Source organism: Mytilus trossulus, chromosome 7, assembly GCF_036588685.1.
Source record: "Mytilus trossulus isolate FHL-02 chromosome 7, PNRI_Mtr1.1.1.hap1, whole genome shotgun sequence".
NCBI lineage: Eukaryota > Metazoa > Mollusca > Bivalvia > Mytilida > Mytilidae > Mytilus > Mytilus trossulus.
In genome coordinates, this window is record NC_086379.1 from 31755135 (window position 1) to 31769810 (window position 14676).

Below are 14676 nucleotides of genomic sequence, written 5' to 3' on the forward strand. Positions count from 1 at the left end.
TTATTTTACAACTAAAGTAGTGGATCTCCCTTTTTGATCAGTTTTGAAAAAAATAAAATAAAATATTTTAATAAACAGCTAATTTAAGATGGTCAATATAAACATCCCGCCTATGTAAAACATGCTCTTGCATAACATTCGTTGTAATGGCAAATTCACTCACACGTAAAAATGCAGCAAGCGAAGTTAAATGCTGTTTGAAACAATATTGTTTCATAATAAGAGCACACGTGCCTCAAAGCCACATTTAATCTAATCAATATCAATGGTCAAAGGTGCCCGAAGATCTTAAGAATTGTAAAGTCTATTACAACCACCCAAAAGTTTCTGAATGATAAAAGATTTAGTTAAATCTTCATTCCCTTGAATTTTCAATTTGTAACTTATTCCAGATATATATGATCTAATTGTAACGATGAATAATGATTTAGTGACAAAAAACCAATGTAACCAATAATTTGTCTGTTACTTGGTGGCCAACTAAGGGGAATAGAATATTCCATCCTGAACATATTGAACGAATGCAATGCATTTTTATAAACATTTCTGGTACTTTGAGAAATTGAATAATTCAACAATTTTGAAGCTTCTATAACAAAAGATCTAAGAACTCATGTAGAATAGTTTGTGGCGTCCGGTCGGCATTGCGCGTTACTTCTCTGAACTTCTTCATCTGTCCACGAGATAAAGCATCAGCAATAAAATTGTTTTTGAAAAAATATGCAACGCTTTAAATTAAAAATTAGATAATAATGTCCACAAAACTATTTTTCTTAACAAAAAAAAAAAAAAAAAAAAATAATCCTATCATTTTTTGAAGATTTTGATTTAAAAATGTAACAACAGCCATATTATCACAATGAACAATTATATTCTTATTCATAAACCTTTGTTTCCATAAAAAGATGGCCAAAGCAATAGGTATAATTTCCAATTAAGTAATGTCACTTAATAAAACTTTGCCCCAATTATGGCCATTGTAAAATTGCCCATGGTCCATTTAAATAAGCTGCACAAACCAGTGAATGACCACCTGCACTGTCAGTATACAAATGTAAATCAGCATTTTAAACCCAATTCAAATCTTGGATATATGTTTAGCCATTAAAACATATTGCCACATATGCAAATCATCTCGTATTCCTTTGGTCAATCTTATAAAATGATGAGATATTTTAACATTTTTTAAAAGAGCCAAATAGATGCCTCATAAATGCCCTTCTGGAGGGAAGAGCCCTTGCACAAAAAGCCAATGAACCTGTTAAAGACGCACTTCTTTCAGAGTAACTTTTCTTTTGCTATAGGAACATCCAAGTTTGAGCAAACTTTTGAAAATGCAGTCGCAAGACAGAGACAGTCATCTTTATGAGCTTCTCCAACAAATATAAAATCATCAAGATAATGATCCAAATTTCATAATGCGTTTTATTTTTAACTGACCAATGCAAAAGGTTGAAAATTTTTCAAATGTAGCACAACTAATAGAACATCCCATGGGCATTATTTTTTGGATATAGTAAAGACCATTTAGTTTCAGATACCTAGTAAATCAAAATCACCAGGATAACATTTAAGTAAAGGAAAATGCCGATTTAATATTCATATTTGCCATTAAAGCCGAATTCTCCATTTGTTTTACAATTTTGACTGCATTGACAAATGATGAATAAGTGACGTTGATAAACTGAGTATCAATAAAATCATTGATACTTTCATTTGAAAGTAAGACAAATAAGTTATCAATCGAAGTCCACCAGTTTTCTTAGGAACTAAACCAATAGGAGAGCACCGAAGATTTGAAATAGGTTTATGTTTGAATGGGCCTGCCATTCGACCTAATGATATCTCATTATTCCACTTCTTTTGAGCTTCAAAATGGTTTTTCAAAACAGACAACAAATTTCTATATTCACAATTCACATGAACGTGTAGACCTAATGAATTTTAAAACCATATTTAAATCCATTCAAAAGTTCAACAGCGCATTGCTTATCATGATATAGTTCCAGAAGCTTAGAGAGTTCATTTACATTAACCGGAGATGTTCATAGGGCCCAAATATTAAACTGGTCTGGATGTAGTTCTGAAAAATTATAAATTATCTTTGCTTAAAACCTCTTTTTTGGTTTTGTCTATTAGCAGAGTTGTTAACAAAACGTGAAATGTTATTTCTCTTAAACCTAGATGGACCAGTATTACATTCATAGTCCATAAAGCAACGACAGCATAAAGCAGGATGATTAAAACCACATTTGAGACATGCATGCCTGTATGGGCAAATGCGTTTATTGGAAAAACCTTTAAAATTAAAATCACAGCATTTATATCCAACATTAGCCTGCTGTTGTTTTTGAGTATTGTTAGTTAAAATACGCAACAACAAAAAATAAATAAAAATCTATGGATGACTGTATGATCCCTTGATACAACTCAAACGAAATTATTGGTCATAAGAATACCATTTTTCGACAGGATGATCAGCCGCTGCACCGCTTATGATTGACATATATGAGAAAAGTTCACTTGCTTTTCCCGGATACCTTTCAATAAGGACCTGGACACAAGCAATACAACCATCAGTCCAATCCTCAACATAATTAACAGTATGGTTTTTCTAAACTTTGTTTTGTATAACCAGCATACCGTCATTAATTTCAATGGTGTTTTCATTTTGTTTGACTGTTGAAATTGTTTTGATGCATTAGGGACAAATCAATATATTCAATGCAAAAAAATTTTCCTTAAGCTTTTGAGTTATCAATATAACAACCTCATTAAAACCAGGCAACATAGAGGTTCATCAAAAACATCAATAACCTCACCTAAGGCAGCTAATTCAGGTTCAATCTCTTGAATTCTACATCTGGTTGCAAGGCAACTAGTCGAGGTTCATCAACCCTCCGTCGTCTTACTACAGGGGCATCTTGATCAACTTTGGGACGCCTTTTTTCATTCCAAATGGTGGTTGAAGTTGTTCCCTGGGAGCCATTCTAAGACGAAGTCTAACCGTGCATGCCGACGACGCCTGCCTCTACCTCTTGGCATTGTTATAAACTATTATAATTATTAAAACAGATTAGCTACATACATCAAGTCTTGAAAGCCAATTCATCTTTCAAAATATAAATTCAACTTCTTATTCTCTCATTCAAGTTAGATAAATAAAATACCACATATAACCCACTACGTTGTCTTAAATAAAATTAATATATATTTGAATGCATTAAACAACTGAAGTTGGTAACAAAACACAATTAAAACAAGTGCAATGTTCCTTCAAACCAAATATAACGTCGATATAAACGATAAGTTAAATTAACAAGCTTATTTAATTATCCGCAAATCAAAAAACTTATAAAAGATGTACGTGTAACAAATTAAACATTAGCGGGCATGTAAATGTTAAAACGGCTTACACTACAAACATGTAATTACCTGTTTAAAGAATATCGCTCATACATTACAATCAAAACAAATATATCACCTGTATTAAAGCATTTTAAATTTAATGCTATTCAATGATTAATATATGTGTGCACAAATGTAACTATTAAATAATAGTCTAATCAGTATAAATGCTATCCAAGTAAGCGATACATTGAATTAAGAATCAAAATTTTTGCAAGAACAACTTTCAAATAAAATAGAATTATTCTTTATAAATTACAGAAATAAAATCTTTCGGAAAATTCAACTGCAACAACTATATCAATTTATCACTAAAACATATGAACTTATCTTATGTCTGAATCAGCCTATCCCTTGTGTTCCTTCAGTTGAAATCACGCAATGAACAAATCACGAAAAGCATGCAATTTTATACCAAATAAAAGCGGGAAAACCGCTTACGAAATTATGTAGATAAACAAAAGACGCTCAAGTCCTTCAAAATTAAAGAAAAGATAACTCTAGTTTAGCAGACGATAATCTTAATTTATTAAATTGATTTAATGCTTAATGATTAAATCTTAGTAAAAAAAAATCCCGATACACTGGTAGTAATAATCTGAATTATAGGCAACAAACTTCTAAATATGAGCGATGTTCAATCTTGAAATTTATTACGTTATGTCGGTTGAAGGAATCACCTTTCATTATAATGTTAAGAGTCTTAAAATCAAGATATTAATGTGTTGAATTATTCAACTAATGAATATTCATTAGTAATTTGCATATTAATCTCAGTGTGTATTTTTGAAATCTCATTGTGTAGTTAACAATTTTCAGTGTATGTTTTGCAATTTATTTCACCTCAGTGTGTCTTTTTAAAATCTCAGTGTGTAATTTTGAATTATCAGTGTGTGTTTTTTATTTTTTTAAATCTCAGTGAGTATTTTTTCCAAAAACGGATTTAAACATAGTTTTGACGAGAACGGCTTGCCATAAAATAACTTAAAAATTACAAACTAAGGTTTACCTAAACTTTTTCCTGATCATATTAACAGCAACACTAATATATATAGGCAGATTGTATTGTCTCAATACAAACGTAAAGCAATTTCCCCACGTCAAACTTTCGTGTACGAAATTCTTAACCTGTAAATTAACTTAGTCTATTTTAGTGTACAGTAGATACGGTTGGCTATATTTGTAATGGCAGTGCGAGTGCCTCATGATTCGATCTTCCGAGTGTTATCAAACGGTGTCTTTATGTAAAAGCTTGTATGTCATGTCTGACCCAAGGTTATCGTTATTTTTCTTTTACAATGCCTATAAAAGTCCACTGCTTCATAAATCATTCCGACGATTTAATCGTCTGCCTACATTAGTTTTACAGGAATGGTTCGTAGTTATACTGACCCCTTGTAACTTATTTTGATGTCCAAACACCATAAGCATTCTATCACATGAAACCGGAAGTTAATTACTTTGTTGAAGTAATCTGAGTTATCAAAACATTTGTTACAATCGTACTGGATTGTGCAGACATTTGTCTTATTTATATAGTCTTCAGAACAGACAAAGATCATCAAAAGCCAATTAATCATTAAAAACCGATACGTTGTGATAATTTATATCATAAACCAAGAAAAATTTAATTAATCGTTTCCGAGTGAGAAAACATTTAAATCAATTTAGAAAAAGTTGTATGTATTCCTTAAAGTATTTTCGTCCAGATAAAGCGGTTACTCACATTTGCACTGTTACTAATCAGTCTATTTTCTAAAGGCTTTATAAGCAGTAAACTGTAGCTGGAATATCTCAAGTGGTTTTTAGCCAATTATTGTTCCGAACCAAAGAGTTATAATGGTTCCTGTATTCTATAATAGCTAATCCTGTTAAATCACTGAAACGAAATGTATTGTACAAAGATGTTCTTATATCAAAGTTAATGTTTGCATTAGACGGGAGGATATTATCAAAGTAAAGTCAATTGCATTTAGTAGAAATAGTCATTCAGTAAAAATAATTCTTACTATGAAAGTAAGAAGATCTAGTATGATAATTTTCATGATCAACTCGATCTTTACCAGTGACAAAACAACTTAGATTTACATAAACGTTTTCGTAAATGTGAATTATACTAAAATCTAAACTCTTCAATAATTATAAAAAATAATTATCGCATGGCATGTTGTCATGTATCTTTTATATTTCTGTTAGTTCACATTTTAAAGGGAACCATTAACAGATCAAATATGGTCAGTAAACAATGCAAGTTTAGACAAGCTTAATATTAGTTTAGCTATTGATAAAATCGATCTCACAAGGATACTCATGGGTGCTATCAAAAGTTTACAATAGACCACATCATGGCCATCAGCAACAATTGAAAAAGGACAATAAGGGTTCATATACCAGCAACAAAACATTAAATTTAGCAATCCAAATGTCATAAAAAAATTAAGTTGATCTCGCGGAAATCAGAAAGGTAAAAAGATTTCTTCTTCGGTTGAAGGTCGTCGTGTTGTTGGGGCAAAACAAAATCAGATAATTAATGTTTTTTAATTTTAATTTAATTTTTTATGAGGAACAGAGAACGGTATAAATCGTATACACCGTATGTGTATCTCAACGGTTAATTTTGCTTCTTAGATTTCTTGGTGTTTAATGCCATTTTCAGAATATTGCGCCTTTTCTGGGAAGTCATTTTTAATAGGTGTAGAAAGCTAGAGTTCCCAAAGAGAAAATATAAGTTAAATAGGAAAATGGACAGACCGTGCAAGGGCTGTATAGCTGCAAGATCGTTAAAAACTTCCATAGGACAATTTACAATCCCAGTCAATTAAGATTGAGTCGAAAGCACCAAAGCGTACTGAGTTCAAACTTACAACTCACTGTTAATAGGCTATTGATACAGTAGTGTCAGTTACTTAAACAAATTGAACTAAGTTCATCTACATTACAGATTTATTTTCATATTAGTCAAGTATCCTTTATTAAAAAAGACAGGTTTCCTATATGGTCTCAAGGATTGTGACCGGATTTATTTCTGTTCAAGAACAATTAAAAGCTGAAAATAGTGTGCCGACTTTCTTTAGGCAAAGGGTTTTGTTATCTTTGTTCTTTACTTTTAAAAATACGTATCTGGTTCCCTTGGCGAGTCAAAAATCATTTAGATTTTTCAAACATCAAAATTGCGTGTATTGTAACCGTCAATCGGTACATGAATTATATACTCTTTTTGGTCTCTTGAAAGCTTTCTCATTGACAATCATATCACATCTTTTTTTTTATAGTTACAATAAATCATTTTAACACAAATTGAATTTCTCTCTACTTTTTGAATTTCGGCTGTTTAAGGTAAGTAAAAATCTCGTATGTTTTTATGTAGGTAAAATGTTTGGCACCTAGTCAAAATAATAACAGATAATTAACGCAAAATGATTCCTAAATTTGATTTGACTTCTTTGCTTTGGATAATTGATTCATATGTATATGACAGATGTTGTCCATTCGTTTGATGTGTTTGAGCTTTTGAGTTTGCCATTTGATTAGGGACTCTCCGTTTTGAATTTTCCTCGGAGTTCAGTATTTTTGTGATTTTACTTTAAACATCGTGAAAGGTTTAGTAGTCAACTTATCTTGAGTTTTTTTTATTACTCAGATTCCTTTTTTGTAATATATATCGAAATATCTGATTTATTTTTTCCCTGCATATCTGATTTTCATTATTTTTCATTTTACTAATTGTCTAGTTCTGAATGGCTTACTTCCTATAATCTTGGGTAATATTCTCTTGAAAGAATTGTTAATGGCCTCCACAAATCAATTAAACACGACTTTTAAAATGTAAAACTGATCCGTTCTTATTTTATCTTTGCGAATTTACTGAATAGAAAATCAACCTAGTTATTGAATTTTTTACATTTATTTACAAACCCCATATGTCTGATAGAAGTGGAAGACATGCAAATGTAGTAATTTAAGATAATGTCAATCAGCGCATCTTTATTTGACATAATACGTTAGAAATTTCAATTTCCGAGAATTCGAATTCAATTCTGAAGTTTGTATCATGATCAGTCATAGTAATAGGAATTCACAAGAAAATCACTTCCCAATGAATACAAATACCAAATATTAATATCCGTACGTAGAGTTCAACACTTAACGTTAAGCTATCAATTTGCTTTTAAGTTTAAAGAATATTTTCACTTAAAACTAACTTTATCACCATGTAAGTATATGTATCCCAGTTTATTATCAAACAAATCATTCTTTAATCGGATAAACTTACGCTCGAAGTTACTGTTCGGTGGCTGAAGTCTTAAATTGTAGATGTAATATATGGAGACTTATATAGTATCACCCTAGTTAAACTACTTATATCTGACCTTGCCGATTATACTAAATTACACGAGTCTACGAATTGTAAAAAATAAACGGAGGAATTTTTTAGAACAGAAGAAATTATGCAAACATGACTTATTTTGTTTTTATTTAGAAGGCTTTAAAAAGATAGAAATATTTTAATTTTTAAGCTATCTGTTTCCATGAATACTTAACTAGTTACTGACAGACATCACAAACTCTTAGCTTTTTAGATCTTTTAAAATAAAAAAACCAATTGATATCATTGTAGACAAAAAAAAAGGAAATAATTATTATGGGGACGAAGTCCCCAATAACAATAGAAAAATCAAAAAAAAATCAAAAAAAGCCCAAAATGTTCATTGTACTAAGAACTCAAAATCGTTCATTTTATTTAAGGTCATGTTTTGAATTCCTGCATTTGCGCAGAAATCTACAATGTTCTTCCCTTATCCGGTCTCGTTTGTATGAAACTTTGAGTAAAATATATATTTATCAGTCTAGTATAAAATAGGAAGAAACGCAATACCAATTTCATTTTTAATAATTTCTTGATATGAAAAACGTTACCTGATGATAGCGTTTCTTTGTTTACATTGCATAAGTCGTCATAACTTAAATAACTTCACAACTTAAATCCAACAACAGAACCAAAATCGGAAACGGTATTTCCGTTTCTTTTTTTTTTTAACAAATATTTAAGATACAAAAAGAAATTCATACAGACTTTGTTCCCATTTACAGGTAATGCCTGCCTCATATTATAATGCTTTTTAGTAATATTAATGACAGGTTGGCACAGTCAAAAGATGACTATGATATTGATGATATTTAATCGACGGGGATTTCAAAGGGGAATGAGAAACTTCAGTCAAAACTGAAAAGCAAAACTATAATGTCTCATTGGCCACATCTTTTTTTTATATTTCATATTGACATATATGATATATGTTACACTTTATAACTTAAGTAAAAGCTGTTGTAAAACATCAATGAAACAAGAAAAAATATCCAATTAACATATTTATAAGGATTTTCTACAATGTATGTCTAATTCAGAATCATTACGTATGAAATTGGTTCTACTTCTAACGCAATTAAGTCTTTATGTGAGTAGAATAATAACCCATAAAAACGTGATGATAAGCAGACGATTTATAATAAAAATACATGTTCTTAAACTACTCATGATAACAAAGGCTACCCAAAAGATTTTACGGTTTTATGTCAATGTAAAATTAATAAAATTGTTTGATGCGCTGAATTTTCATTATGATTAAATGCTTATTTTGTGTATATTTATAGGATGATTGTACAAAAATGAGATGTGTGATAGTTGGCAATATAGAATCTCCAAACAAATATTCCCGGTAAAATATAATTATGATTCGACTGTTTTAATGACAAACGGAAATTAATTTGTTAAAGTGTGAGATACATATCTCGTCATAGACAAAAACCATATAATTAAAGAACATCAGAAAAAATGACAAAAACTTATATTTATCATTATGACGGAAAGCCATAAAACATATCTATAGAATAACAATTAGAAGCCCTGTTGTTGCATCTCATCAAATGAAGAAAAAAATATGACAACGATGTTATAATGCCACGTATTTCTGGTGTTATCAGGAATGATTGAAATCAAACAAACCGTTATATATATGATTTCCAAATTTTTAAGCGAATGTAAACATGCAAAAAAGTATAAAAATCACTGATCACATTATCAGAGGAAGTTGTCGCAACTGAACAAAAAATAGTAAGACTAGTCTTTATTTGTGCAAAAAATACTGAAGTTAGATATAATTTTTCCTGTGTTTTTTTTGTGTCTCATTGACACATACACAGCATATATCTTTGATTGTACATTGATTTTCTAATAATAAAATGAAATACATGTATATCCTAAATCCAACAACTAGTCAACAATTGAAATCTCTATTATGGATCTGAGGACAGGGGGCACTTGAGGTCATTTGATGTGTAATGTGTTTAATGTTTTGTTTTACGTAAATATAAATGTCATCATTATATTTTTGTTCATACATATAATTGTTATGCCTTTGACCCTCTTGCATGTCTTATGGGTGTAAATTGTACTTTAAGTTAGTAAAGTTAGATAACTGCAGGTAGTGCCACTTGTTTTAAATCGTAATTTGTCGATTAGCGTTGAAATAAATCATATATATATATATGTGTAAATCCAGTCTACTTCTAACATATTGAGACCATTCCAAATTTCGTTACTGATAAGTATTTTGTGGACGAAACGCGCGTCTTGCGTTAATATAAAACGTCAATCCTGGTATATGTGATGCGTTTATTTATGTATATTCATTCATTTGCTTTTGCCAACTATTATTTCTAGTACACAAACAGTTCATCGAAAAAGGTACGTAGAACATGTATTTTCTATTTAGTTAGCCACAAATAGTAATAACATACTAAATAAAATAAGTAACATATGAAAGGGGACAAAAAAGTGACTGAAAACCCAATGGTTAAATGCAGAGAAGACACAATGACAAACATGAGTCCTTCAAAACACCACACACACACTTAGTTGTGCATGTTTTGCGTGTGATTTCATCTTTCAGTTTTCCTAGTGGTGCATATACTTTACATTAGATAATAAATTACTTACATATGAAATCATCGGAAGATTGAATGCAGAAGCTATCCTTCCTTCGTGTATACATGTTTCCTGAGGTCCGATATAAACGGAAATATTATGTTTTAATAATTCCACTGTTTGGCGAATACTCTCCTTTTCACTACCATATGTTTCTGCAGATGTGAAAACTAGCATATGATTTGGTAATAATGTTGAGTCTGAATTAATTTCGTCCAATGCAAAGGTTAGTGCACCTGATATAGATTGACCAGGGCGCTGGTAATATTTACCTAATTGTTCCGATCCGGTTAAATATCCTAAACGGATAACGTCACTTCCAAAAGTAAATGTCACAAATCTATAACACATTACCAGAAAATAAATAAAATTTATCATTTTCGTTAACTTTCATTATCCATATATGCAATCACAACATTATTTCTGTAGCTTCATCTGAAAAATAAATATAAACTTATTCACGCCACATTCATGCATGCATATTGGGTAATTATCGAAAGACGCAGAAAAATTTGCCGCCCCGCTAATTTGTTTCTGTGGCGTATGTAACTATAATAACTACTTTTTAACGTCCTCAGAGAAAAGCAAACGAAGTCAGCATCACTGATGCAGGAGATTATATAGACTATCGAGTTAACGTGAACTTTGATTTTTAACAAATGGCAAATTAAATTACTGTTTTTCTCCAACAGAGTATAAAGTAAATGATCCGAAGCATTAGTTGCTTGATAACTTTGTTTTCTCGTGGAAATTAATTAGCTGTTAAACTGTTATTTCTGAAACGTTTAATCTATTTCTGAAATAAGAAACAAAATTAAATAGATTCTTTTTCATAAGTCACTTAACACACGTAGTGTAGATACAGTTTAATTAACTTTCCAGAGAACTTTCTGGCTTTTTCACTGAGATTTCACTGAGATATATGTAAGCTCCCAGTGTGCAGATACATTTTCGATATTGCTCTCCGAGACTTCGAAGATAAAAATTCGCAGCATAAGTTAACCTCCTGATAGTTTTACTTCCTAGTGAGACTTAAACTATCATTGCTTGCAAGGTTATAATCAGAGGACAGTTCTAAACCCCCTCTATTGTTTAAAACAGGACTGAATTATGTGTTATATATCGAAAGTAAATCATAACACCGACTGATTATTACTGATGCTCGTGCATTTGTTGTATCAAAAATAAAAAAAACAGGCAGAAACAACGCTCGAAAATAATTTTGTATTTGCACAAGTACCAGTTAAGATAATATTCTGAACGATTAAATGTATAGTCTGGAGCCTTCGATTTAGTGGTTGTTGTTGTATATTATATATGTTTTTCGTTCATTATTATTTTTTTCTCTTTTGAAATGTTTTACATTTGTCATAATGTCTGAACCTTTTTTAGCGGACTATGCGGTATGAGTTTAACTGTATGTTGAATGCCGTTCAGTGACCTATAGTTGTGTTTGCTGTGTCAATATGGTCTCTTGTAATGAGTTGATACTAAAGGGCAATCATACCACATCTTTTTATTTCTATAAAAAAAATAACAATTTTAACGTTACACAAAAGGTTAAAATGATTAGCAAGGTGCAGTTCATTCTGAAGTTATAACTGTAGTGATGTTTTTGATGGATTAATGATCACTTAGAATGAAAGCAAATAATGTTGTGGTTTCAATAAGCATGTTTTACTCTTTTTAAATAAACCATAAGTTATGCAATTGGTTTATGCTAGTTTAAACTAAGTGGTAAACTTTATAGCATATGTAGGCCTAGAGGAATTTATCATTTTGATTGAAGTTTGCAGTTGCTTGTAATAAGTGTTCATATCTTCAAACATCATGTTGTTTCTCTGCTGAAAGTTGCTTGTAATGGGGTGAAATTTTCATGACAAGAGAAACATTATGGCATGATTACGATCCGTCTCCGGTTTTTTTGTGTAGTTTCTGTTGCGAATCATCAGATTTATGTTTAGGGGTTTATTGGCGTTAATTTTTATAGTCGTCTTATGTCACTCAGTTGGTTTTTTTTCTTGCCTTGGTCCGTTGGTATTTTTTTTTGCACCTTGAGTCAATACTATATAACAGTAGGATAGTCTGATTTGACTATTCAACTTGATATTAAGAAACTCGATTTCTTTTAAATTTTCAATACATCTGTATTGTCACACCGTATTGATAAGAAATAGACATGATTATGTACCAGATAAAATAAAATGGAAAAAAACCCATCAACATTTAGTCACTGTAAGGATACCGTAAAACTCTTATATTTCGATGAGTTTTTAAAGTGTGTTTTATTTTAGTTTATGAGCATGTGATTTTTTAAATATCTATTTAATGTCCTTAACACTTCGTTCCGAAAAAAATATCACAGAAAAATTGTTTAAAACTTTCAAACAGATTTTCACAACTGCAAACAACAAACAGACAACCAGACAAACAAACAATCAGTTTAAACTGAGTTTACGGTAGGGAGTTTGCTTATTGTTGAAGGCCGAACGTAGTAATTGCATGTATCCACATCATTTCAATACTCTGGTAGATAGTTGTCTCATTAGGTATCACATCACATCTCCTTACTTTTTCAGCCATTTAATCTAGAACTTGTCATTATTAGTTTAAAGACATTATAACACATTATAATGTCTGCATATTAAATTTATGAAGATATTTATTTTCATTTTTTAAGTCAAATTAAAACAATAAAATAAATATGAGGGAAAAAAAACAATCTATCACATATGGCAAACTATTTTAAAAAGTTTGAAGAATTTTACACATTGTTTTCTATAAAGAATTAATGCTCATAGTAACAGACAATTCAGATATTATACATGTAGTGGCAGTGAACCAACCGCAGAAACATTGAAGACAACATTCATATTGAAAAAAACAGATATTTCACTTCTATAAACATGAAGTCGTGTCAATTTCAAACACGATATCCAACACTCGAAGAAACTTGATAGGACATATACGTTTCAGTCTCGATGTTTTTAATGACAAATTAAGTGGTAGTTATATGAGACTGGGACACTAAATACTAAATTAAGGCAGAAAAAAACTGCTTTGGTTCGTGCAATGACATAATAGTGATAGTATTATGTTGCCAGAAATCGAACAATTTAGCTTTTTATTTATCTACATAAAACCTGATTGCTTTACGTTGAAAAAAAGATTGCAGTCACTTTATTCAAAACTCAAATAAAACGGAAGTTGTAGGACATTCACACTGATATGAACTTCCTAAATATTATTTCAGCACGCCATTCCATCATCACATACATTTTCATTAACGAGAGAACTTATAGGACTTGCTTGGAAAAATACAGATTTTATAAGACATTGTCATCTAAATAGCCCGATAATTTAGAATTGGAAGTTTATGTTTTGTAGTTTGATAAGGACATACAAGCGTTGATTGAAACATATTTTGTATGAAGCGCGAAAGCGCTCTAAACTAAAGATTTGCGCCTTATGAAATTATAAAAGAAGCCTAAAAAAAAAATTGTTTGGGTTCTATTTGAATATTTGATATTGATATTTCAATAATTAAACAGTTCACGAGAAAAAGAAGGGATTAAGTTCCAATTGTAAATTACGTTAGTTGCACTAATGAATGATCCCATGTTGTAGACGAAACGCGCATTTGGCGTATAAAAATTTAATCCTAGTGAATATAATGAGTTTCTTTAAGAGTCTATCAAGGAACAATGCTGATATTAGCTGATCAAAGTTTGAGCTATTATACTTAAAGATAGTTTTATTTTTACCAGACTTTTCAAACATTCACTTTGATTTTAGTTTTAAGACTGAGATTGAATCTCCCTAAAACCAACATTGATCTACCTTGTGTAGGCTGTTCTATTGAGGTCACTATCTAGTTTTAAAGAGATTTTTCTTGCCAGTATTACTATGTTTTCTACAAAAGAATTAGGCGTTTCGAAAAAATTATTTCAGTCAATTATATATTTATTGGCTTTGACGATGAACAACCGAAGTAATGATGTTTCGATTCAAAACTTTTAAAAGTAAAATAAATAAGTAGTACATCATTATATTCATAGACAATCAAGAATGTAATACCTGCTACTGCCTATCATCTTCAAAACTGTAAGATATTAATAACCACTTTTTAAAGCAAAAATTATCAGCAAACAGAGTTCTTCATAAAAGTAACCTTTTACCAAAATTGTTTGCTTACTTTTTATACAAGTTATTGACTTGAAATGATGATTATTACCTTTTTTGTGATTAAAGCAAAAAAGTTAAAGAACATGGAGAGAAATCGT

At 30.5% G+C, this 14676-nt stretch overlaps 1 protein-coding gene across 2 annotated transcripts in view; it reads right to left on the minus strand.

The window, feature by feature from the left end:
* The window catches only part of LOC134724937 (guanylate cyclase 32E-like), a 112783-nt gene that overhangs the window by 57024 nt on the left and 41083 nt on the right, over positions 1-14676 (minus strand). Inside the window, exon 2 of one of the 2 annotated variants that reach the window (XM_063588323.1) lies at positions 10406-10828. In XM_063588323.1, the coding sequence (XP_063444393.1) occupies positions 10406-10771 (366 nt within the window). In that variant the 5' untranslated portion in view covers positions 10772-10828. Of the gene's footprint in view, positions 1-5134; positions 5262-10405; positions 10829-14676 lie in introns of those variants that run through there. The other variant, XM_063588324.1, reaches the window with a different exon arrangement.